Raw genomic sequence first — 25277 nt, 5'->3', positions numbered from 1 at the left:
GGCTACGAGGCTACGTCACACGTGGATGTGGAGTGAACAGGCTGGAGGTGAACAAACCAGGAGACAAGATGGAGACAGGTCTTCAGGGACGACTGTCCAACAGGGCGAGTTGTAACTGTTCTTGCATGTCAGCTAGCAGCAGCCGTGTTGCACGCTAACCCTGCAGGAAACAGCTGATCAGTCCTGTGAGCTGATCACTGGTTTATCCTGCAGATCTGTTTCCATCAAACTTTTTGAACATTTACTCCAGTAACACCATCGTTAAGGTCGCAGATGTCGCCACGGTGGTGGGACTGGTCACGGGGGGAGATGAGTCTGCCTACAGGGACGAGGTCCTGAAACTGTCTGAGTGGTGCTCAGCAAACAACCTGTGAACACCACAAAGACCAAAGAAATCCTCCTGGACTTCAGGAAACACAGGACAGATCCATCTCCCCTCTACATACACGGCGACTGTGTGGAGAGGGCCCACACCTTCATCACACCTTCATCACACCTTCATCACACCTTCACAAAGGTTCAAACAGGAAACAGAAACATTTCAGGAGACGTGTTGTTGTGTTTGGCCGCTCAGGGCCACCGTACCTCACACAACCACCCACCTGCGCTCTGCTCCTCCAGCTCCTCCAGCTCCTCCACCCTCCTCCTCAGATCTGAGTTCAGCTCCGTCAGCAGCTTCCCGTCAGCCTCCGCCCTCACCTCAGAGTCCCTTAGCTCCTCCCCCTGCTGCGCCGCCATCTTCTCCAGCGCGTCCAGGCTGCGTCTCTGCTGCTCGGCCTCCAGCTCCCCGTCCCTCAGCCGGCTCTCCATGCTCCTCAGGACCTGACGCTGCCTCACCTCCCCCGCCTTCAGGCTCAACACCAGCTGCTTCAACCCCCACAGCTCGTCCCAGAGGACGGGGAGCTCGCCGTCCAAACCCGGCCTGACGCCGTCCAAACCCGGCCTGACGCCGTCCAAACCCGGCCTGACGCCGTCCAAACCCGGCCTGACGCCGTCCTCCACCTGACTGACGGCTGGAGACCAACAGAAGAGCAAAGGCAGAAACAGAACAGACTTCATCCTGAAATCAAAACCTGCTGAAGCAAAGTCCAGCAGCTTATATATGAACACACACACACACACACACACACACACACACACACACACTAATCCTGGTGAAAGGGTAAATGTGGACTCACTGAAACTCGTTCGCCTCCTTCAGGACTGAACTCGAACCAGCAGATCAGAACCAAACCACAGAACCTGAACGTTTCTTCTTAGACTTGGAAACTGTAGATTGACAGAATAATCTAAACTCTAATCTAAAGATCCACTTTTCTTGTTTCTTCCGGGTCTTTCTGGATCTTCAGATGAGTCCGAAGCTCCGCAGAAGATGGTGAGTGAACTGAAGCAGGTTGAGACTAATTTGCCATTTTTTTAAATGAGGTTTGGTTCAGAGTTCAGTCTTTGGGAAGTCGAGACGTCCAAACACTTAAAGTTAAACTTCTACACCAACAAGGAGACGATGAACATTTATAATTCTGTGCAAACAAAGACAATATTTACCAGTTGGACTGACGTGAGATCAGCTGTGGATGTTCCTGCTCCTCAGAGGATGGACCGTCTGACAGGATACACATTCACCTCTCATCACAAGAACACAACAAACATCAGAGGATGAACCTCAGACTGTCCTGATCTGACTCCTTCTCCTTAAGAGGATGAACCTCAGACTGTCCTGATCTGACTCCTGCTCCTCAGGGGATGAACCTCAGACTGTCCTGATCTGACTCCTGCTCCTCAGAGGATGAACCTCAGACTGTCCTGATCTGACTCCTGCTCCTCAGGGGATGAACCTCAGACTGTCCTGATCTGACTCCTGCTCCTCAGAGGATGAACCTCAGACTGTCCTGATCTGACTCCTGCTCCTCAGAGGATGAACCTCAGACTGTCCTGATCTGACTCCTGCTCCTCAGAGGATGAACCTCAGACTGTCCTGATCTGACTCCTGCTCCTCAGACGATGAACCTCAGTCAGGTGACAAATAGACTGATGGAAAATTAAAAATGTCCATCGACTGGATTTTGATCAGAAACACAACAGTTGCTTGTCAGAAGCTGAACAATAAGAACGCGTCAGTAAAACATTTAAACTCCTGTAACAACGTGTTGTCTGATGGTGTCTGATGTGTAGTTTAATCTTTTTTGGAGTAGAAAGTACTTAAAGTATTAAAAGTACTCAACACAGTAAAATGTGTCCAGTTATTATTCTGATTATTTGTATTTTATCAGTGTTTCTTTTTTTTATGTGTAAATATATTTAAAAACTGTATTAATGATGGAAAAGTTCTGTAAAGTTCTGGATCTGGACGCATTTCTGATTCCAGTTTATTTGCCTTCGTCTGTGTTGATGGTGTTAAATCTCATCCTGTTGGTTCTGGTTCTGGACCCACAGACTCTGAACACTGTTGTTGAAGTTAAAGTGAACCGGCTTCATGTTGCTCCTCTGCAGCGCTGCATACCAAACATAGCTAACACGCTAATCTGCAGCTGAGCAGCTCAGAGGATCTGTACGCTAAACTGTCACATGCACATTCACGTGCACGGCTGCTGTGTGATAATGTAGTTTAACTCAGTTATGTGTGAGGAACAACAGACGGATCAGAACACTGTGGTTCTGATGCTTCGTGTATTTTAAGCATGTTTACACTTTATTTATTTATATTTTCTCAAAACATTTACTGTTAATAATAATAATAATGATAATAATAATGATAATGATAATATTAATTAGTTTTATTCTTTTGAGTTTTTCCATGAACACATTTTCTTTTCTTTTCTTTTCTTTTCTTTTCTCTCTTCTTGTAAATGTTCTTGATGATGAAGAACTTTGTAATCGTGTGTTTGTGACGTTTGGTTCATTTGTTTTGATGGAAGCTGCTGTCGACCAATCACAGAGCTGGAAAAGTTTGATGCAGAGAAACAAAGTTTCAGTCACCTGTCACCTGCTCACTGTGAAGTCTAATGATGGTTATTATAAAGTGTTAGCCATGTTAAAAAGTTATTTTTGGCAGAGGTATAAGTTTATTAAATTTGTTTGTTATCTTCTGTCAGAATTTGAGTCCAGTCTCCACCAGTGTGCTGGTTCTGGTATGACTGGTCCTGTCAGAATGCAGATAAATGTATAGATTGATGTTACAGTCTGGCTGCATGACTTTCTGAAACCACAACAACACAAAGGTCAAAGGTCGAGTCGTTTGAAACTACATATTATCTTCAGTCATGTTTACTCGCTTTCTTAAACTTCTGTCCATATAGACGATCTTTGGCAGCTCTGCTACGTCATGACGCAGCAGCTCCAGCCGGACGTCGCTGCGCTCGGTCAGTGGTTGTTGGGCAGCGGAGCGGAGCGGACCGGACCTGCCGCCGCGTCTCCGCTGAAACCGCCTGTAACTCTCTGAAGCAGCATCACGTTAACAGCTGACTGAAGGAACCGACGGCGGAAGTGTTTCACATTAACGGGACGAGGCGGGAAAAGAAGGATTTGGTGTTTTTGGCCGCTGCCAGCAGCTTTTTCCTCCCGCGGACACACGGAGACGTTTCCTCCCTCAGGTTAGTTTGACCCTCGGCCTCTGCTGAGTGTGTTAGCTTCTGATGCTAACTGTGTGTGTGTGTGTGTGTGTGTGTGTGTGTGTGTGTGTGTGTGTGTGTGTGTGTAAATCACTTCTGTTTAAATGTCTTCTCCCTGTTCTCCTTCCTCAGCTCTGTTTTTAGTTAGCCACAGAGGCTAGTCAGTTAGCCAGGTGTATCATGGCTCCAGACGGCCGCAGCTAGTAGCATGCTAGTTAGCGCTGTGGCTAGTAAAGTTGGCGACACATCTCGGAAGTGGCTCTGGTTACAGACTGACTGTTTGCTTGTGAACGTCTCCTCAGGTACATTTAACGTCCCGCAGTCACTCTGAGTCGCTTCTCCTGCTAAATGCTAGCTGGTGTTAGCTGTCAGCAGTGTGGAGGTGATGCACAGGCCTCACACACAAGTTTAGTTTGGAGCTAGCCGAGCTGTTAGCTTCAGACTGCAGACTCAGCAGCTGTCTGTGGGCCCGAGCTGCTCCAGGCTGTTTACAGATGAGCTGGTTAACTGCAGGAGGACTAGTTAACTGCAGGAGGACTAGTTAACTGCAGGAGGACTAGTTAACTGACTCTGTGTGTCTGCTCTCACTGACATGATGCTAAACCTGCAGTTAGCATCAGAACAAACATCAGGACAGCACAGAGGGTTTATCGTGACTGAAACGATCAATCCACTGCACAACTGTTCATTGATCAGTGGAAGTGATTAATCCAGTTACACCTTCAGCTCTCAGGTGCATCAACCTGCAACTGAAGATGAGTTTCTGGATCAATCGATCAGTTGTTTGGTCAATAAATGATGAAGAAAGTGGACAACCCAAACACGTTCAGTTCATTGTGACTGAGGAGGAGAGCTCACACTGATCCATCGATGGTCAGAACAGCTGGTGATCAATTTAAAAGCTGACAAGTGATGAAAACAGTTTGCTTGCATTATATTTGGCAGGTATGAAGGTTGTCTGATCACCTGAGCAGAAGTCAAATGTCTCCTTGTCCCTAAATGTTAAAGGTCCTGCTTTTAAGGCGGGTTGATGAAAGTGAGTGCAGGTCGTCTTCAGCACCGAGCGCCAGTTTGTGACCAGCTGCTGTCACAAACAGGAACGTTTCAGTGAGCGTGAACTCACTGAAGGATCACAGTCACCTGGTGTTACGCTTCAACACGTGATGAAAAGGTGAACATGTCGATCAGAGTTTCGTCCTCCAGCGTTGGACGCGCTCTGTGTTGACGTCTGAAAGTAGTTTCACGTGTTCCTCGTAGATTTATAGATCTGACACGATTAGTCACTGAATACATTTTGGTAATCAGTGAACCGTCAGTGAGTCTCTTCTGTTCTGGTTTCTGTCCGTTAACTGAGTTTTGATCTGTTGATCGGACAAAACAACACATTGTGTCACGATGTTTGACCTGTTTAATCATTAAATAATCAATCAGAAATATAAGTAATCAATAATGAAAGTGATGGTCAGCTGCCTGCTCGTTCAGATGAACCTCCCGAACGTCTCGTCCTGCTTCCTTCATGTTCTGATCACTTCCTGTCGGCTCAGACGTCTCGTTTGATTGATCTGATCAGCAGCTGTGAACTTTGAACTTCGCCCTGTGATTAACACACACACACACACACACACACACACACTTCTAACCCTGGTGGAGATTAATTTGTAAAATCATTCTTGGCATGAATTGAACAGATGATTGATCCGTCATTAAACAGAACAGTGTTGTTCTTTATTCTCCGTCCGTCAGTGAAAGTAAATAAAAACAAGTTAATGTTGTTTACAATCTAAAGTTTCTCATGTTTTACCAGCTAATGAGATTAAAGTATGAAAGTAAACACGAGAAACACGTTAATGAACATGGAAATACCTGCAGGGCCAAAAGTATGTGGACACCTGGTCTGCTGGTTCAGGTACTGGGATGGAGGTCCGGTTGGATCCAGTGGAGGAGAATCCAGATGTTGTCTGCTCCAGTGGCTGTAGATGATCTGCAGACGGACGTCGCGGTGACGAGGACTCGCGGCCTGAAGCTTCGATCACTGATCAGTTTTCAAACTGAACTCGTTTGTCATTTTGTCGTCGGCTTGTTCCTGATTGGTTTTTGCAGATTGATCGATAAGAACTCGACATCATAACTCGTGTGACGTCAGAGCTTCTGTCTGAGGAGCATCATGAAAACATCTGGAGACAATCAGAATGAAAACCCTCCAATCATCCAGAACAACATGTGATTGATCAGCATCTGAACTGTTACAGGAAGAATAATTATTGATAATGAGCCTCTGTTCAATGTTGAACTTTTCAGAATAAAAGACAAACTTTCCTGCTGTTCTGAAAACTGAAACGATCAAACAGCTGATCTGGAGATGGAAATCCGTTGGTTATTGATCTTGAACACTCTTCAGGAGTTAAACTGTTCTGACGGACTTCTTTCAATAATGAATCAGCAGATTAATCAATAATCAAACCAATTACTAGTTGCTGTGACCTGTCAGATAACAGGTCTGCGTCCTGTCTGCTGATCAGCTGATTGTCTCTTATCACAGTTTGTCTGCGGTCAGGTTATTTGCTCTGACATCACTGCGTTGCTCTCTGTCTCCATGGTGACGGTCACTTCCTGTCAGCTGACTGAAGGTCGAGTTTCAGCGCCGGGACGGGTCAGGATGTGAAGGTGTTTGGACCCTCTGGGGCCCGCCGGCCTATCGCAGCAGAGATTCACATCTCCATGACAACAGGGCTACCTGCTGCAGGTGTCTAACTGATGACGCAGTCGTGACGCACTTCCTGTCTGCAGCGTTATTGAAGAACCGCCGCTAATACACTGATAAACATTTTCATTTCCTGTAGGTTCCTTCACAATAAAAGCCCCCCCTTATTTAAAAGCTTTTATTATGAAGCTGCAAAATGAGGAAATGTTTCAGCAGCAGAGAAAAACAGGAAACACACATCTGGAGTTAAGGCTGGTGTGTGTGTGTGTGTGTGTATGTGTGTCTGTGTGTGTCTGTGTGTGCGTGTGTCTGTGTGTCTGTGTGTGTGTGTGTGTGTGTGTGTGTGTGTGTGTGTGTGTGTCTACAAACAGACAGAGCTCCTTTAACCAACCGACCAAACTGGTTTTCTCAGTTTAACCAGGACACACACACACACACACACACACACAGACAGACAGACGGACACACACACACACACACACACAGACACACACAGACACACACAGACACACGCACAGACACACACACACACACAGACACACACACACAGAGACACACACACACAGACACACACACAGACACACACAAACACACACACACACACACACAGACACACACACACAGAGACACACACACACACAGACACACACACACACAGAGACACACACAGACACACACAGACACACACACTCACAGACACTCACACACACAGACACACACACACACAGACACACACAGACACACGCACACACACACACACACACACACAGACACACGCACACACACACACACACACACAGACACACACACACAGAGACACACACACACACAGACACACACACAGACACAGACACACACACACACAAACACAAACACACACACACACATACACACAGACAGACAGACAGACAGACAGACAGACAGACAGACAGACACACACACACACACACACACACACACACACACACACACAGACACACACAGACGGACACATACACACACACACAGACACACACACACACACACACTCACAGACACTCACACACAGAGTATTTTGGTGTTTTTCCCAGCATGCCTTGTGGTCTGAGAGGGGAGGGTGTGGTCGTCTGGCTCAACAGGCTGAAACAAGCTTCAGACTGTTTCAGGCTGCTTCACTTCGGCCAATCAGAGGGCTGTAAACGGTCACATGACTCACAGCTGCCCTGCTGTTTCCCATGATGCACCTGGGAGGGTCTTTTACTCGAGCCTATACGTTGATCCTGATTGGACGACAGAGTGTGAGGTCAGAGGTCACAGGCTGTAAATGAACCTGAGGTGTCTGCTACCTCAGAGCAGTGAGGAATTCTGGGTAATTAATGCAGAAGCGGCTGAGTCCAGTGTAACTTTTACTTCTGACTGCTGGTGGATTACTTTTCACAGTGTGGTGTCACTACTTTAACACTCAGATTAGCATGTAGCATGTAGCATGTAGCGTGTAGCGTGTGTCCTGTCAGTGTGTTTGAGCGTTCAGACCAGAGCGGCTGCTTCCTGGTCACCTCCTCGCTGGTAACCATAGCAACGCTCCCACACCAGTACAGTCATGTGGAGCCATGACGGTGTGGGCGGCCCAGACCTATTGATTACCTGCTGCCTTATATAGACACGAGCAGAGAGAGCTAGCAGCTGATTGGCTCGTTGACACACAGACACACACACACACACACACACACACACACACACACACACACACACACACACACACACACACACACACTCTGCAGTGTAAGCAGAGCTGACAGCAGCTGCCGGGTGTCACTGTATGGACCATGTGCTGCTGCTGCTGCTGCTGTTATTGAACACACGAGAGCTGCAACAGTTATTTTAACAATTAATTAATAATTCAGTCAAACATTTTCTGCTTCCAGCTTCTTTAATGTGAGAATTTGCTGCATTTCTCTGTCATCTGACATTATATGAAGATTTTTTATGGACTAAATGATTAAAGATAAAAAGTAATTGGATTATTAATCAATCTGATCTGAACAGACGTGTTCGTTAAATCAAACACTGAAGAAACACACAAGTTATTAAAAGATGTGAACGAGGTCGTCTTGGTGTCGCACTGTACCGAGGTACTTTCACTTTACTGCAGTATTTCCATCTTATGCAACTTCCTACTTCTACTCCACTACATTCATCTGACAGCTTTAGTTACTTTACAGATGAAGACTTGATCATGTTTTTAGTCGTTTTATGTGTTAAAACAATTAAAGTTTGCAGCTTCAGCAGAAAGTGTTTTCTGTCTGAGGTGTTGTAGATAAAGTCATAAACAGACTGTGACCTCACATTAATACATGAAACTAACACAAATGTCTGTTTCCTTCATGTTTTTACCTTTGACCTTTGACTGAAGCTCTTAAGGTTGGTAGGTTTCCAGCATTTATCAGGTGCAGAGAACTAGCAGCATGTTGCTCGTTAGCAGGAGCCGGGTTAGCTGATTAGCTCCACATGCGGAGCTTCTGCAGCTTCTTGTTAGGATCCACCTGAGTTATGGGTTGGCGCAGCGTTACGTTAGCTTGATTCCACTGGGAGCGTTTCAGAAGCATCATGTCTCAGACTGTGTTTGTCGTCGTGTCTGCTGGTTGTTGTTCTGCTGTGGTTGAGTAGCTACGTAGTTAAATCCTGTAGTTATTAGTCAGTTACGTTGGTTTATTGTTAATTGTTCTGCGCAGACTGACGCAGCTCTGGTCCATTCGGTCAGAAATGGACTCTGTGTAAATTCTAGGGGAAACTGTTAAAAAACACTTCCCTTATCGTTTCAAATTAAAAGCCCTCTAGAACTTCATTTCTTGCCAGGGCTTTTACTGTGAAACATTATCAGGAAAAGTTTTCAGGAAAAAAAAGTATTCAGGAAAGTTCAGTTGAGTCGTTGTGACGGGTCACAGTTGACCTGGTGGACTGTAGTGCTGCTACACTCGTAATGTTCCTCTTGGGAGCGGTGCTGAAATTCTGTATTACCGGTCTGGTATTTAGCTTCATGTCAAACCGGTTTGAACATTTGTAAATCGGCTCGGCCCGAGTTCTGTGTCCGTTTCCCTCTGCACCGGTTTAAACAGCTCCACCTGCTGTTTGTGTCCATCAGCACCTGAACTGACCCAACAGGATGTTTGATGGTTTTCTGTTCTGAGTGAATCAATGAGGGAGAGTTGTCTTCATCAGTTTCATGTTGGTCTGTGACAGTCTGTTTGTTTTCTAATGAATCTGAACCAGTTATATATTTGTGAGTAATGTGTGTGTGTCTGTGTGTGTGTGTGTGTGTGTGTGTGTGTGTGTGTGTGTGTGTGTGTGTGTGTGTGTGTGCGCGTGTTTGTTTTCCTGCAGACGGTGTGTTCACGTCCTGAGGGGGTGGAGCCAGACGTCAGACTCTGTTGGTTTGTGTTTCCTGTCTGGGAGGAGTCACAGTGAACATCTGAGAGATGTGAAGCTGAAGGATCAGAGGAGCTGTCACTCAAACCAGGACCACGCCCCCACCACCACCAGCCAATCAGCACGCAGTCTGGAGGTGAGCCTAGTATGTAGAGGTGAAGTGTGAGGAGTAACTCACAGGCTGCTTCAGTGACACATGAACCTGAAGTTTCATTAAACACGTGTAGTTGAGTTATTAAAACATTCAGTTCTCCTTCACATGTTAGAAATGAAAAACACTTCCAGTGGATGTTTGTAGTTTGTAGGATGACATCACTGATGATGTAACATAATAAAAACTGTATGAAAAGTGAGTCATTACTGTTACACAACCACACACTGCTCTCCCCTCCATGAACCCCCAGACTCAACTGCATACATAAAAACTGCATAATACTTTATACATAACACTTGACTGAAGCAAAACATCAGGATGTGCTGAAGCTGCAAACAAAAAACACTTTGAAACGTTATTTAACATGCGTAAACACTTTGTTTCAGTGTGTTTCAGACTTCAGTGTTCTGAAACATACTGAGTTTGGACTGCTCTGTTTGAGACGTTTCACAGGCTTTTGTCAGTGTGTTTTTGTGACATTTCTTTTAATTTGAAAGGGTTCCAGTGCAGACAGGACAGGAAACACACAGATGTAAATAAAAGTCTGGAGCCAGATTCAAACTGAAAATATTTCAGCTTCATGTCGTGGATCAGTCGACCAGCAGACGCCTCATGTTTCCAAACCTTTTTAACACCAGTGAAGTTTACTGTAAAAGATTTTAACACCCATCAGCTGTGACTCAAGTTTAACCGTTAAGAAATTAATTTATCTGTTGTTAATAAAGCAGACAGGATGTAAAGAGAAACTAAAGTTGGCCTTCTGATGAACAAGATTTAAAAATAGTTTTTCCTTCCTCATCTGAAAACCAGTGCAGATGTTTTCCTGCTCTGGTGTGAAATGTGAAGTCTTGAGTTGTGAGCAGCTTCAGTGTTCAGCTGAACGTGGAGCTGCAGGCGAGTCGTCATCGCTGCGACTGGCAACAATTAGGATTACGCAACCTGAAGTCAGAGAGGCTGATCAGAGCCAGAGACACTCTTATATAAAACACTGAGAGGTCAGAGGTCACACACACACACAGAGCTGCTCTGAAAACATCCAATGTCATCATTTAATATCAGTCTGTCACTGCACCTGAGCTCCACCACACCTGCTCATACACAAACACTCGTCTGAGCCGTGAAGCTAGCTGCTACGAGCTAACAGTCAGCTGTGTTATATATGAGAAAAGGTTGTCTCCAGCTGTAGAGAGACTGAGGATGAAGAGGAGGGTCTCCTTCATCACTCAGGTCTGTTCATGCTGGGTGTGTCGGTGGAGCGAGTCCAAACTGAACTGTGAGCAGCTGATGTAATGCTGCTCTACTGTGTGTGTGTGTGTGTGTGTGTGTGTGTTCATCATGATGTCATCCTATACTTAAAATGTTTCTGCACGTCTGAACATGTGGTCGAAGGAAAACACAGAAAGGAAAGGAGGTGAGGAGAAAGGAAACAAGGACTGAAGGGAACTGAGACTGTGATTGGACGAGACAGCTGTCAATCAAAACTAAAAAACATTAGAAATGATGAGATGAAATAATCTTGACCTTCATCTCCGTCTGCTCATGAAGGCTGTGAGACGAGTCAGTGGACTTTGAGTTCAGATGGTTTTATTTATTTTCATAGCTAACGTCACACCAGGTGTTCTACCTGTGTGGTAAAAATAAAAGAGATCCGTTTATCTGCGAGCTCAGAGCCCGACCGTCTGTGTACTGAATCATCGGCTCAGATGTTCTGAGCACATCTCAGTGACAGCAGCTGTGATGTTTATCATGTTTACACAGCTTAGCGTGTTAGCATGCTAATAGTTGCTAATTAGCAGTATTCTCTCTCTGTCTTTCTCAGGACCATCATGCATCCGAAGCTCGTGCGCTCAGAGTTGCGTTTGGATGCGGTGGGAGTTCAGCAGAGCAGCCTGTACGTGAGCCAGCAGGGGGCGCTGGTGAGGACCTGCAGCAGTAACCATGGCAACATCAACAGCAGCCGCCTCCCGTTCAGCGTCATCTCCACCAACATGCTCCGCTGCAGCAATGCAACGAACAACAATAACAACATCGGCAGCAGCGTGGCATCATTCCGGGTGAAGGCGTCATCCAGCGCCGCCCTGCAGCTCCTCCCTCCTCCGGCGGGTCACGAGAATGACACACTCAGACTGTACCAGACCGCCACAGAGGACACCGACGCCCCGCTGGACATATGGACGGTCATCAAGCCTGGACATGTCCGCGAGAAGATCGCCATCTTCGCTTCGGATGGGGGGCGGACCGAGGGCGCCGTGGACAGTGAACGCACCTCAACCAGCGGCTCTGGCAGTCGAGACAGGACGCCGGTGATGTGTACTAACCATGGCGCCATGTCGGGACTGTTACGGGCTGTGAAGGCGAAGGGAAGCTGGGGGGAAAACAGCAGCGCCAAACGGCGCCGCAGGTCAGGAAACAACCAAAACCTCCAGCAGGACCAGAGGACCCGAGTCCTGGACACACAGCAACATGCACAAAAAACGTTTCCACAGCAACCAGACTTAAATCAGCTGTCGGGCGATGGGCGGGGTGGAGGCGAGGCCGTGACATCACCGGCGGAGGAGGAGCAGAAGGTGTCGGTGGTGGAGATGGTGGCGTTCCTGGAGCAGAGAGTCAGCGAGCAGCAGCCCGACTCCAAACCTCTGCTCGCCCTCCAGAGGAGCTCCACCACCATCACGCTGTCCAGAGCTCCGCCCCCCGAGGTCAGGGAGGGCTCAGAGATCAGGGGGGAGGAGCCAGAGAGCGTCAAGGTGTCAGACATGGTGGCCAAGCTGGAGTCAGAGTGTCTGAGGAGGAAGACGGAGGGAGATCTGTCGAGGAGCAACAGCCTGAGGAGGTCGGTGGGACGAGTCCTGCTCGCCACTGCGGACCAGGGCTCCGCCCCCTGCCAGCCTTCTTCACCATCATCAACGACATCATCATCATCATCACTGCCAGGAGCTCAAAATGCGAGCAGAGAGCCAACCAGCTGCTCAGAAACACCTGTCTCAGCTCTGACCACGCCCCCTTCACGTGAGGCTGCAGTCCAGGCTCAGCAGGCCGAGGGGGGCGGAGCTCTGGAGACCCAGAACACTGTCGGAAAGAGTCAGACACAAGCCCCGCCCTCTCAGTCTCAGGAGGCGGAGCCTCTGCCCGGCCTGTTGTTTCTGTCTCTGCCTCCTGCTCCCTCAGAGACCCTCCCCCCTCACCACAGAATGACCTTTGACCTGGAGCCTGCTTCGCCTCAGCCCCAGCCCCCTCGTGCTCGCTCTGACTCTGTCAGCCAATCAGAGAAGAAGAGGAGGAGGAGGAGGGCTGACAGAGGTCAGGAGGAGGAGCTTGCCATTGTGCCTGTGGGCCGGCGTGCGTCGGTGTCGCAGGACTTCCTGGAGATGCGTCAGCGTCTGCAGCAGCTGCTCGAGCCGCAGCCGTACCTCGCCGTGCTGCCGCATCACCTGCTGGTAAAGATCTTCCTGCTGCTGCCCACGCAGAGCCTCGCTGCGCTCAAGTGCAGCTGCCACTACTTCAAGTTCATCATCGACACGTACGGTGTGCGGCCCGCTGACTCGCTGTGGGTGTCCGACCCCCGTTACCGTGACGACCCCTGCAAACAGTGCAAGAAGCGGTACGGTCGCGGCGACGTGTCGCTGTGCCGCTGGCACCACAAGCCGTACTGCCAGGCGCTGCCGTACGGCCCCGGGTACTGGATGTGTTGCCACGGCGCCCACAGGGACGCGCCCGGCTGCAACGTGGGTCTCCACGACAACCGCTGGGTGCCGGCGTTCCACAGCATTAACGTGCCCATCTACAGGAGGAGTCGCCATGACAACTGAGACACAGAAATCAGCTGCTCCCATGATGCAACAGCAGGTCAGAAATCTTTAAAGAAGAACGCGACCAGAGAACGAGTTTAATTTAAAGAAGAAAGATGAACACTGTTGTTCTGAAGGTAAACGTTGACCTGCGTTGCTTCATGCTGTCTCTCAGCACTGCGGCGCCCCCTGCTGCTCACACGCCTCCTCACAGCTGCCATCACAGTGAACGCTGCTCGTCGTCTGTCGTTAGTGACGAGCAGCAGCTGGAGGGAGGAAGTGTCCCGACCAGGACTCTTCTTCTTCTGACGCCACATGTTCAATCATCTCCTCCGCGTTGGGTTTCATCTCAGCTCATCAGACTTCACTGCTGAATCGATCGATCACTCAATCAATTCGTCAATCATCAAAAATTAATTAGGTGATTTAAAGTCATCTTTGTTTTATGTTTACTGACATTTTCTGGACTTATCAGTGAATCAGAAACTTCACCAACAACCGTTCTCTGTTCACTTGTGAGGGGGCGGAGCTTCAGAGGGCGCCACCTGTGGAGCGAGAGTGAATCCACAGTCGATGAACTTTCTCTGCACCTTGTTTGTGTTTACATTTGTACATAAATCATAGAGTTTATGAGCTGTTTGTCCAATCAGCCGCTGAGTGATAATCACCATCAACACATCGTGTAAATGAAAAGGGGAAACGTGGCCTTGAGTCTCGGAGACGATGCAATATTAAAAAACTGACTGTGGAGGGAAAAAACAATATCGGGGAGAAAAAGTAAAAATGGCCTTTGACTTTGAGAGATTTTTTTTTAAAGGTTTGTTGTTTTTCTGTCTGCCGGCTGTTTCTGTTCAAGATTTTTTGCTTTAATAAAGTGCTTCTTTCTCATTGTTTCTCGTTTGGGTTAAAAACAAGTCGACTCGTGTTTTTATTTCATTCATGTGTTCACAAAATGTCTGCTGGTGAATATCAGTGTTGTCTTCAGTTCACTCTTGAAGAACGTCGTCCATTTTAGTTTCACTGTGAAACTCAAATCTTAGTAATTGATCGTTAACATGAATATGAATTATTTCTCACTCCTGTTATTATCCTCTGACTTCAGTCTTTAAACAAAACTTTATTTCACAGCTGCTTCATTATATTTACACACAAACACTAAACCAGCCGCTCTGTGGTCACGATGACATCATGCAGCAGCTGTGATGTCACGTTGACCCGTCTGTGATGTCAGACAGAGTCTCCAGCAGCTGGAAGTAGTTGTACTTGATGTCGTACTCCATGTCGTACCAGAAGTTCACTGCAGAGAGAAAACCAAGGAGACAGTTTGATGAACGTTTCTGTATGTTTGCGTCTCTGAACACAGCTTCAGTTTTACTCTGGTGGTGCGTTCAGGTGCAGCGTGTACCTGCGATGCAACCGTGCGACTGCTGGACGTGGTGGAACCACAGTGACGGCAGGTACAGCATCTCTCCGGCCTTCACACTGCAGCGGAGCGGCCGGGCTCTCCGGTACTGAGGGTAACGCTCCAGGTCCGGGTCCAGAGGGTCTAGAGGGATCCACGGGACCTGAGGGGGCACAGGAGGAGGGGTCAGTGTTTTAAACAGAGCAGAGAGCACTGAGATTTACACACGGACACCTGAACGTACCTTCTCAGAGCCGCTCTGATCCACGACCCGAAACTCACCGTCATCTTGCTGATGATACACAGCCGGCTGATACTCACCTGAGGCACATGCGCACACACACACACACAGACAGATGGTTACTATGGTTACCAACGGGATAAAGATGTGCTGGATTGAGGGTGGTTGCTATGGTTACCGTAGGGGATGAAGGGTCGGTCTGTGGGCGGCAGCAGGATGAAGTTCTTCTCTCCAGAAATCACACAGTACAGATTCTCATAGTGATCTTTGTGCACTGAAACACACACACACACACACACACACAGAGTTGAACACACTCTCACAGTTACACACACACACACACACACACACACACACAGAGTTGAACACACTCTCACAGTTACACACACACACACACATACACAGAGAGTTGAACACACTCTCACAGTTGCGCGCACACACACACACACACACAGAGTTGAACACACACTCACAGTTGCGCGCACACACACACACACACATACACACAGAGTTGAACACACACTCACAGTTGCGCGCGCACACACACACACACACACACACACACAGTTGAACACACACTCTCTGACGTGTTGTGTTCAGGTCTTACTGGAGGTCACGGCACTCGCCTCTCCGAGCCAAAAATTCACAGCGTCTGGTAACTTTCCTAAAAGGAAAATGATGTATTATGTTAAAGGTCATGAATTGTGAATAAAATAGTTTTAATTGAGAATTAATTAATGTTTGTCATCATCGTGATAATAATAGTGATGATGATCCTTGTATTAGTTTGAAACATTGTCATCTGTGTGAGATTCAACAGGATTTTATAAAAACTGAGGTCAAATAAAAATAGAAATGAACAAATCAGTGAAATAAACAATGAAAATAACATAAAACAAATATTAAGAAACAATAAATGAAAACAGAACACTGCTACAAGGCAACATCCTCTATGAAAATGTATCCAGTAAACAGTCTCTTAATATGAATATACTGTTAATATTAATTTTTTATTTTAAATATTAATTCTTAAATGATATTATTTGTAATTTTCTGGGTCCAAGTCTTCACACGGTGAGAGATAAAGCTGACTGACTGACTTTTATTAATTGTTTAAATGTTTGTTATTGTTATTATTATTTAGTAGAATCTGCAGCAGGTAAAAGGCCACTAACTGAATATACAACAAGGGAAAACTAAAGGATATAAAAGTATAATTAAGACTTATATATAAAACACTTAATACTTAAATAAATCATAAACATTGTAATAACTTTTAAAACAAACTCTTGAATCTGGTTTGTTGTAGTTCCCCTCCTGGCCGCCGGCGGCAGCACTGAGCACAGCTCATACCAGGCGCCATCTTGGATTTTCCTCTGCGGTAAACAAGCTGCAGCTGCTTTTCTTCTTCTTCAACTCAGTTTAATAACTTTATAAGAAGTGAACATCCGCCCGAACCCGCCTGAACCGAGCCCGAGGGCCCGAACTTTAATCCGGCGGGTCCGTGTTCACTCAGTCTGTTCGAAGAAGAAGAGTTCAAAGGTTAAAGTGAGCAGCTCGTCTGAGCGGAGCGGTCCGGCCCGGCCCGGCGGGAGCGGAGCGGCCCGGTCCGGTCCGGCGGGAGCGGAGCGGCCCGGCCCGCCGGCAGCGGAGCGGAGCGGTCCGGTCCGGCCCGGCCCGGCCCGGCGGCAGCGGAGCGGTCCGGCCCGCCGGCAGCGGAGCGGAGCGGTCCAGTCCGGTCCGGCCCGGCCCGGCGGGAGCGGAGCGGCCCGGTCCGGTCCGGCGGGAGCGGAGCGGCCCGGCCCGCCGGCAGCGGAGCGGAGCGGTCCGGTCCGGCCCGGCCCGGCCCGGCGGCAGCGGAGCGGTCCGGCCCGCCGGCAGCGGAGCGGAGCGGTCCAGTCCGGCCCGGTCCGGCCCGCCGGCAGCGGAGCGGCCCGGTCCGGTCCGGTCCGCCGGCAGCGGAGCGGAGCGGTCCGGTCCGGCCCGCCGGCAGCGGAGCCGACATGCAGCCCCGCTGCAGCCACTGCGGCCGGGAGGTCCAGAAACAGACCAAAGGCTACAAGCGGAAGTCCGTGTTGACGCTGCTCGACCTGCGGAGCGCCAACAAACTGTTCCCGCTTCTCGACCCGCACGATGCGTTTTTATGTTTCGACTGTGTGAGAGACGTTTATCACAAAACCAAGAAATGCGGGAAGAAGCGGGTTTATGTGGACCCGAACCCCCCGACCCGCCCGGCTCCTGCTGCCCGTCCTGCCGCCTCGGTTCCGGCGGAACCACCTCCTCTGAAGAGGCTCAAGAAGAGACTCAGATCAGCGCTGAACGAACATGACTACGCCTCCCAGGACGCGGCGCCCTCCCCGCGGCCCGAGCCGCCGCCGGCCCGCCGCCACCTGCGCGGGCCGATGTCTCAGGTGTGCGGGTACCTGCGGAGGAGGAGGTTCGGCTGTGCGCTGAACAGGCTGCTGCAGGTGAACGGCTTCAAGGAGGCTTTGCTCAAAGTGTGCGGAAGAATCATCTCCAGCGAGGTGAGGCGGAGCTGCCCGCACACCAAACCCCATTCACAAAACAGCCATTTAAGAATTCTGGTTTTATATGGAAGTTTATATTTATTGACAAAATTCTAATTTACAAACTGCAAAGCAACAATTAATTACAGTTACATCATTTCTAGAGTGACCAGACACTAAAATAAGACAAAACATTAATATATGAAACATTAATATATGAAACATTAATATATGAAACATGAAGTAAACAGTATAAATTGTGTTGTTCTTTAAGGTCAGTTTGATTATTCAGTTAGTTTCAGTCAGTGAACATCTTCCTCTTCTCGTTATAAACCTACAGACTGCTCCTTTAATCACTTCAAACCAGCGCTGCTGGTGGTACTCACCAAACCTCATTCACAAAAACACCAATTTAAAAACTAATGCAGGTTTATGAGGACGCGTTACATCCTGAGTGCTGAAACACTTGAAACACGTGAAGACGAGTCGTCACAGTGAAGCTCCAGAAATGTTTCTGTTCCACAAACGTCAGCAGACTTTCCACCCTCGCTGAGGGAGGAGCTGATGACTGGATTCAGTTTCTGGGTCAACTGTTTTTTGACATGTGAAGCAGATTTAAATATATTCGTCTGCAGCGTAAAGAGATGGTGAACGACCTGGACGGGCCCTACAGGAAGACCTTCAGCCCTGAGAACCTGTCGGCCTTCAGCTGGGATAAGACTACTTCCTGGGCGGAGGAGAAGGCTCCTCTGACTGTGGCCTGCCTCAGATCCATGTTCCCCCCTGCTAAGAAGATCCAGAAACAGATCGTCAACTACAGCCCTGGGAATAAACCACGGTGGGTGAGATGGACCTGGTTCTGATGTTCTTGACCGTTAGGATGAAGTGTAACTGAGTGTTTTTCTGTTGGAGGCGGATGACGGATGAGGAGGTGAAACAGCTGCTGGACCGGAGGATCGGCGTCGTCCTGTCCGTGTCTCTGTACACCAGCTCGCTCAGAGCCTGTTTCCTCCAGACAGCCTTCAGCGTGGAGATGCTGCGACACCGCTGTCCCATCAAACTCTTCACCGTCACCAACAGCCTCGGCATCTCTCAGTCCAAAACCACCGCCAGGATCCACGCCAAGAGGCTCGCCGAGGAGCACGAGAGAAAGGTGAAGCAGTGGAGGGACGAGATCCAGGTCAGGAGACGAATCTTCCTCTTGAAGTTACTTTGAGTGAACGTCTGTTGATGCACTTCATTACAGGACTGATGGGGTTTCTAATTTAGTCTTGTTTTCATGTTGCTCGCAGTGTTTTCAATCAAAACAACTATTACTAAACTTGTGTCGAACACGCTGGAAACAGACGAGAGCAGAGCCTAAACCTGACGTCTTCTTTGTTTTCAGACGACCAGAAAGACTCAGTACTGCAGCGAGGACTCAAAGAAGGCGTTGGCGTTCACCTTCTCCTGGGGGAAAGTCCGGGTACAACATTTGTGACATGAAACAACTTTAGACGTAAAGAATCTGTTCTGTTTAACGAAGAAACCATCTGTGTGCTGCAGGTGCCGTCAGCGTCCAGGTCCGAATCCTCAGATCGAGGGTACACCTTTGTGACGTGGGCGTTTCGCTTCGCTCATCAAAACCGGATTAACTTCCGTTACCTGCACGGACCGAAGATAAAAGCAGTGGAAGTGTCTCCTTACAGCATCCTGCCGACCAGACAGGTGAAGTCACGCTTTACAGAAAACATGCGCGAGTTTAAAACCACAACTCACAACTTAGAGTTTGATTTCATTTAGTTTGATTCGTTCAGTGAGTCTCACTGAGGACAAAAACATGTCAAACCAGTGGGACTGGTCCTTTAAACGTCCCAACACATCATCATCACCTCGGTAACATCATCATCACCACAGTAACATCATCACCATGGTAACATCATCTTAATCTCTCTGTCTCTCAGACGTACGAGTCGCTGCGACAGCGAATGAAAACGTTAGTGATGCGAATCATCGCCGACAACCTGCCGGCTCTGAAAGGACCGAGAGGACGAGTGGTGAGACACGTTCCTCACAGGTACTCACACCTGATGAAGGAGGAGAGCACCACCGTGAGTGTCTACCTGCTCAGGTGTTTTTGATGTCCCACTGAACTATGTTTCCACTGAACGTTCTGATTGGTCCACTTGTTTCCACACAGGTGAGTCTGGGTGCAGTGACACCAGACAGCAGTGAGGCGTCAGTGAGCGCAGTGCTCGGCCTGAAGGACTACATCCCCGTCGTCTCCGGGACGCCGTACCACATCCTGGGCTGTGGAGACGTCCTCGGGACTGACATGACCCAGAACCACCAGAACCAGAACCTGGACCTGAGGTACGACGGACTCATAGAGGCACCGCCAGAGTTTCAGAAGGAACACCTGTTTCATGAGGTGAGAAAAACTTTATCACTCTAAAACTACAAACGATGAACCAGCTGCTCTACAAAATAAAAGTCCTCCAGCTGCTTCACAAAATAAAAGTCCTCCAGCTGCTTCACAAAATAAAAGTCCTCCAGCTGCTTCACAAAATAAAAGTCCTCCAGCTGCTCCACAAAATAAAAGTCCTCTAGCTGGAAAAAAATACACAGTAAAAACTTTCTCTTGCTCTTGATAACTTTCTGCAGGACATGATGAAGATGCTCCTCAGTGAGAAGAGTGAGAACGCTCGAGGAACTCTTCATCACATCGTCTCACTGTTTCACTTCAAGACGTTCAACAACATGGCCAAAGACTACTTCCTGAACCTGTGGGACTTCATCACGGTGAGACGCCGCTCCTTCTACAGTCAGTCATCAGTCAGACATCTTTAACCTGAAGAACATTCACTCCCTCAGTTTGTGACGACGGCGTACGTGACTCTGTTCGCTGTGACGGACTGCGGTCTGGACTCGGTGGACCAGAGACCGTCAGGTTACCCGTCTCAGGTGTCGGCTCAGGTGGACTGGCTCAGTGATCTGGCTCACAGGCTGGTGGATCTGGTGTGGATGGCTCCACCTCAGGAGGACATCAACACTGCTGCTGCTGTTGCTGCTGCTGCAGGTCAGTGTGACAGAGAGAAGAAGAAGAAGAAGATCTTCCCCTTCTGTTACTGCAGAGAAGGTGAGAGCTCACACAGGTGAGGCGTTAAAGGAATAGTTCACTCTAGAACGAAATTCAGTCAACGATCAACGAGAACTGTAGTCTTTCAGGGTCCTGAACGGGTAGTTTGTGGAAAGTCACGGATCTCCTGAACGCACGCTTCATTTGATTGAAGCATCCAGGAAAGGAACACACTCGAACCATCTTTTTATATTAATTAACCGGCGCATTTGAAAAAAGAGTCAACCTTTGAGTGACTAAGAAAATAACAAAAAATGTTGTTTTACATCCAACTCGGGGAGAAGCTGACTTCGTTCTCGTGCATGGCTGTGCTCTCGTGTCGCTCACAGCAGGAAGTAAATACCGGTGTGTATCTATCGCGAGTCTCGTTCATCTTGTCCGGCGGCTCCGTAGTGCAAACGCTGTGAGGAGCCTCGGGCCTCCAGGCAGATACAGCATAGTGACTGTTCAGGCTGTAAAATGGACTAAATGACGTCGTTTCCAGTAAACTCTGGATGTCGCCACTTCAGGACACTTGGATTGCAGCGGACGAGCAGTATGGAGGAATATCACAAAGTTTTAGTGTAGTTTTATGTCTCAGGCACCATTGACACCATTATATGGATTACTGCTGCAGGAGGGAACCCCGCGGGTCTCCAGCTGCACTTTGAGGAATAAGAAACTACACCGGACTCTCATCAGCATGAGGGTGAGTCCATAATGACTGAATTTCGTTCTAGAGTGAACTATTCCTTTAACGGACAGAAGAGTTCAGAAGAGATGATTCTACTATAAACAGAACCGTCTCTCTGTCTCTGACCTGTCTGTCTGTCTGTCTGTCCACCTGCAGATAAGCCAGGTGAGCAGCTGGTGCGGTGCTGCAGTAACCTGTGTCCAGGTATCTGGTTCCATGCTTCCTGTGCTCGGGCTCAGACCCGGTCAGACCCCCCTGAGGAGGACCGTGGTGGTTCAGACTGGTTCTGCAGTCCGGCCTGCGGCGCAGACGGGACCTACGTGTACTGTCACTGCAAGGAGCAGAGGGGGGGGCAGATGGTCCAGTGTGGACGGATGGAGGACTGCAGGAGACACGAGTGGTACCACCGAGACTGTCTGACAGCAGCCGAGCAGAGCAGAGCCCAGAGCAGTGAGTCACCACTCACCTCATATAACCTGTGAACCACAACAGCACCGGACTCCATTAACAAATCACCTGATTTTAGGAGTTGTTAAGTTAAAACAAACTTTATAAACTTTGTGAAACTCTAATTTTTCATTATTTGTTCCTTCTTGTGAATTCAGCAAACGTTCTACATGAACTTCTTAAAAATGTAAACATGGCGTCTGTCTGTCTCAGTGATGGACGCACTGATAATAATAATAATAATAATAATAATAAGATTCTGATCCTGAGCTGATGTTTCTGGTCTGTTCCAGCTCCATGGTTCTGCTCAGAGTCCTGCTCCATGGCGGCTGACGGCGAAGACTTCCTGTTTAACTACACAAGGGCGGTGGTGTGGGAGGGGCTGTACCACCTGGCCAGACGGGACGCCATCCAGGAGGGAGATGGAGACGCCATGACGGACTTCTGGAGGATGGACCTGGTCCTGCTGTGGACCAGAAAACACCTGCAGCTCTTTAACAGCGGCCATCAGATGATCACAGGTAGAGTCAGAGACACGGCTGATTGGGCAGAGTCAACAAGCCCCGCCCACTGCATTCTGGAGTTTGTAAAGTTAGCTGATGGAGGCTTTAACACAAGTCTCTGATGGTGCTAACGAGTGTTCGCTCTGCTGCCAGCTAATCATCTTCAGTCTCATGTTGTCATGGTTACTGTGTGTTTACAGGGATCGAGGGGTTCTACCCGGAGCGGGTCAGACAGGAGATGAAGTGGAACCGAGTGTTGAACCTTCAGGGAACATCTGGAGGAAACATCAGTCAGGATCTCCTGACAGAGCTCCTCATCAACGAGTTCAAAGGTCGGATCTCTTCTTCTTCTTCTCCTTCTCCTCCTCCTCCTCATTCGTCCCTAACGTTGACTTCCTGTCCTGGTGTCTCAGCGTTGTGTCCCTAACGTTGACTTCCTGTCCTGTCTCAGGTGTGATCGAGTTCGGTAAAGGCAGCTTCACGCCGCAGCAGGTGGAGCAGAGCGCTCACCTGGCCGGAGCTCAGGCCAGACACCTGGACAGACTCTTCTTCACAGGAGGAAACCCTCTGAACCTGTCCTCATACCTGTCCAGGGTAACGTCCTCGTCCTGCAGGAGGACAGAAGACGTGTCCAGGTTCGTCCAGGAGTTTAAAACAGACGAGCTGTTCAGGTTCAAACCAGGAAGGAAACACGACGGCTTCAACAGCTTCAGGTACCAACAGAGAGTCAGAGAGCCGGAGAGGATGGGCCACTGCATGAGGAGGCTGAGGGAGGAGCTGGACCAGTGGACAGACGGCGTCCTCTGAGAGGAAGACAGACGGTGTCCTCACATGACAGCTTGACGTCAGCTGGATCGATCGTGTGTTTCTGATGCAGGTTTTATATCAAATCTTTTGTGGACAGTGAAAAATAAAACTTCTGCCGTGACGTCGTTCTGTTTATAATTGTGTAGATGAATAAAAGACAGTTACAGCTGAAGGAAGAAGCTGATTTCACTTTGAATAAAAAGATTTTCAGCTGCTGAGTCGTCTTTTGTTTTGTTGTAAATATTTAAAGTTTAGTTTTTCACTTCCTGTTTTCTAACATCCTGAACTGAAGAGCCAATCAAAAGTTCTGAGTCAGCGTGAAATACTGTCTTTATATTGTAACGAGCTGAAACTAACACTGACTTTATTATTGATCCGAACAGATCAGCAGAACTTCAAGACTTTCAGAGTCACGTTGTTGTTTGAGACGCTGCAGAAACACTAAATGTGGGAACTGAATATTAAACCGTTGCAGCTCTGTGGCAGAGACCCTGTGAACCTCGAGTCGTCTCCAGGTGTGACAGGTGTCTGTTCTGAGCGCGCTCAGTAGGCTCAACTCACCGAGTGCGTCGCTCATCCAGGAGACGTGAGGCTCCACGTCGCCTGTGAGCTCCGGGAGCTCCTCCGTCAGGTTAGAGCACTGCTTCTGAACGTAAAACACTCCTCCACCCGCCTCCACCTGCAGCACACACACGCACACAGATGGTGGACTGGTGTGTATCAGCAGTGAAAGTACACAAATATTAACTTCATGTAGTCAAAGTATCATCATCAGTACTCCGTGTCAGGATCCTGTGTGTCCTCAGTACTCAGTAGTACTGCGCTCCTCCTCCTCACCTTCCCCTCGATGATGTCGAGCACAGCAGAGAAACTCATCCGTCTCTCTTCAGGCATCACGAAACGATCACCGCTGACGGCGTCGGCGTAGCCGTTAGGAGTCACCGCCACACTGATGGCCTTTGACCCCACCTTCTCCCTGCACACAGGAAATGATCAGATACACCTGACCACAGAAGAAGAAGAGTACAGGTGTGTGTGGGCGGGGCTTCCTCACCTCAGGTACTCCGGGTTCCACCTGGACAGAGCCGGCCAATGGCTGAAGGCGTTCCTGATGATACAGGGCTTGTTTGGACCAATCCAGTCGCGGTAGAACTGCAGTGGGTCGGGTGGCTCCTCCAGGTACGGCACTGATTGGTTCAGATACAGATCTGAAAGGTGATCAATAACCAATCACTCCGATTGATCAGCTGAGTCAGCACTCATCAGTAGTAACAGTAGTGTGAGTAACTTTAAGTAGTAACTGCAGTAGTTTGAGTACCACTAGCAGTAATATCAGTAAAAGTAGCAGTAATCATATCGACAGTAACAGTATTATTATCAGTAGTACTGTTAGTAACGTTACTCGTAGGAGTTACGTTACTCCTCACCGTGAGCCTCCAGTGAAAACTCAGCCAGTCGTTTCTTCACGTCCTCCATTTTGTGTCTTCTTCATCACACACGGCTCGATCTTCAACCGGAACTGCGTCACACAGACATGATCAGATATGTGATCGGATATCAGTCAATAGATCATCAATAATCATTTAACTATCAGCTGTCAGTCTTCTGCAGCTTCACGGTGCCATGCTGCTCTGTTTACACCCTGTGCGCATGCGCAGCGCTCCTTTCCTGCAGTGTCTGAGGTGAGCATGTCTCCCCCTGCAGGAGGGAGGCTGAACTGCAGCCACAGGACTGAGTCGATGATCATCATCATCATCATCATCATCATAATGTGGTCTGACCCAGTATGTTTGTGATCATTGTACTTTCACTGGTGGGATGTAACTGAGTACATGTATTCAAGTATTGTACTGAGGTACTCGTACTTTACTTGAGTATTTCCATTTAGTGCAACCTTGTACTTCTCCTCCACTACACCAGAGGAAA

At 48.4% G+C, this 25277-nt stretch overlaps 3 protein-coding genes across 3 annotated transcripts; 2 read left to right on the top strand and 1 right to left on the bottom strand.

The window, feature by feature from the left end:
* The first annotated feature begins 3362 nt into the window (after positions 1–3362).
* fbxo34 (F-box protein 34) lies at positions 3363–14567 on the top strand. The gene is made up of 3 exons (XM_073482914.1): positions 3363–3590; positions 9670–9850; positions 11688–14567. Exon 3 carries the CDS (start codon positions 11695–11697, stop codon positions 13672–13674), a length of 1980 nt encoding a protein of 659 aa, XP_073339015.1. The 5' UTR covers positions 3363–3590; positions 9670–9850; positions 11688–11694; the 3' UTR covers positions 13675–14567.
* Positions 14568–14744: 177 nt separating this feature from the next.
* On the bottom strand, positions 14745–24952 carry jmjd7 (jumonji domain containing 7). The gene is made up of 9 exons (XM_073482915.1): positions 24779–24952; positions 24406–24559; positions 24189–24327; positions 23913–24030; positions 15904–15960; positions 15475–15570; positions 15300–15376; positions 15059–15218; positions 14745–14950 (listed from the first exon to the last, which is right to left on the bottom strand). Exons 1-9 carry the CDS (start codon positions 24825–24827, stop codon positions 14859–14861), a joined length of 942 nt encoding a protein of 313 aa, XP_073339016.1. The 5' UTR covers positions 24828–24952; the 3' UTR covers positions 14745–14858.
* Positions 16255–23569, top strand: LOC141010168 (uncharacterized). Its single transcript, XM_073483036.1, has 14 exons — positions 16255–16263; positions 16868–17821; positions 18439–18641; positions 18716–18983; positions 19191–19268; positions 19349–19510; positions 19747–19893; positions 19983–20213; positions 20447–20584; positions 20657–20921; positions 21751–22044; positions 22335–22562; positions 22745–22876; positions 22996–23569. The coding sequence occupies exons 1-14, from the start codon at positions 16255–16257 to the stop codon at positions 23349–23351; spliced, it is 3465 nt and encodes a 1154-aa protein (XP_073339137.1). The 3' UTR covers positions 23352–23569.
* Positions 24953–25277: the final 325 nt, after the last annotated feature.

Source organism: Pagrus major, chromosome 16, assembly GCF_040436345.1.
Source record: "Pagrus major chromosome 16, Pma_NU_1.0".
Lineage (NCBI taxonomy): Eukaryota > Metazoa > Chordata > Actinopteri > Spariformes > Sparidae > Pagrus > Pagrus major.
This window is presented reverse-complemented; position numbering and strand designations above follow the sequence as displayed.

Excerpts from the sequence above, each read along its gene's own strand:
- fbxo34 (XM_073482914.1), top strand. The coding sequence starts at position 11,695 with ATGCATCCGAAGCTCGTGCGCTCAGAGTTGCGTTTGGATGCGGTGGGA.
- LOC141010168 (XM_073483036.1), top strand. Across the intron at positions 18,642-18,715 it reads AGCCCTGGGAATAAACCACG|GCGGATGACGGATGAGGAGG; the intron begins GTGGGTGAGATG and ends TTTCTGTTGGAG. Across the intron at positions 19,511-19,746 it reads GCATCCTGCCGACCAGACAG|ACGTACGAGTCGCTGCGACA; the intron begins GTGAAGTCACGC and ends TCTGTCTCTCAG.
- jmjd7 (XM_073482915.1), bottom strand. The coding sequence starts at position 24,827 with ATGGAGGACGTGAAGAAACGACTGGCTGAGTTTTCACTGGAGGCTCAC. Across the intron at positions 15,377-15,474 it reads CCGACCCTTCATCCCCTACG|GTGAGTATCAGCCGGCTGTG; the intron begins GTAACCATAGCA and ends CATGTGCCTCAG. Across the intron at positions 15,219-15,299 it reads ATCAGAGCGGCTCTGAGAAG|GTCCCGTGGATCCCTCTAGA; the intron begins GTACGTTCAGGT and ends GTGCCCCCTCAG.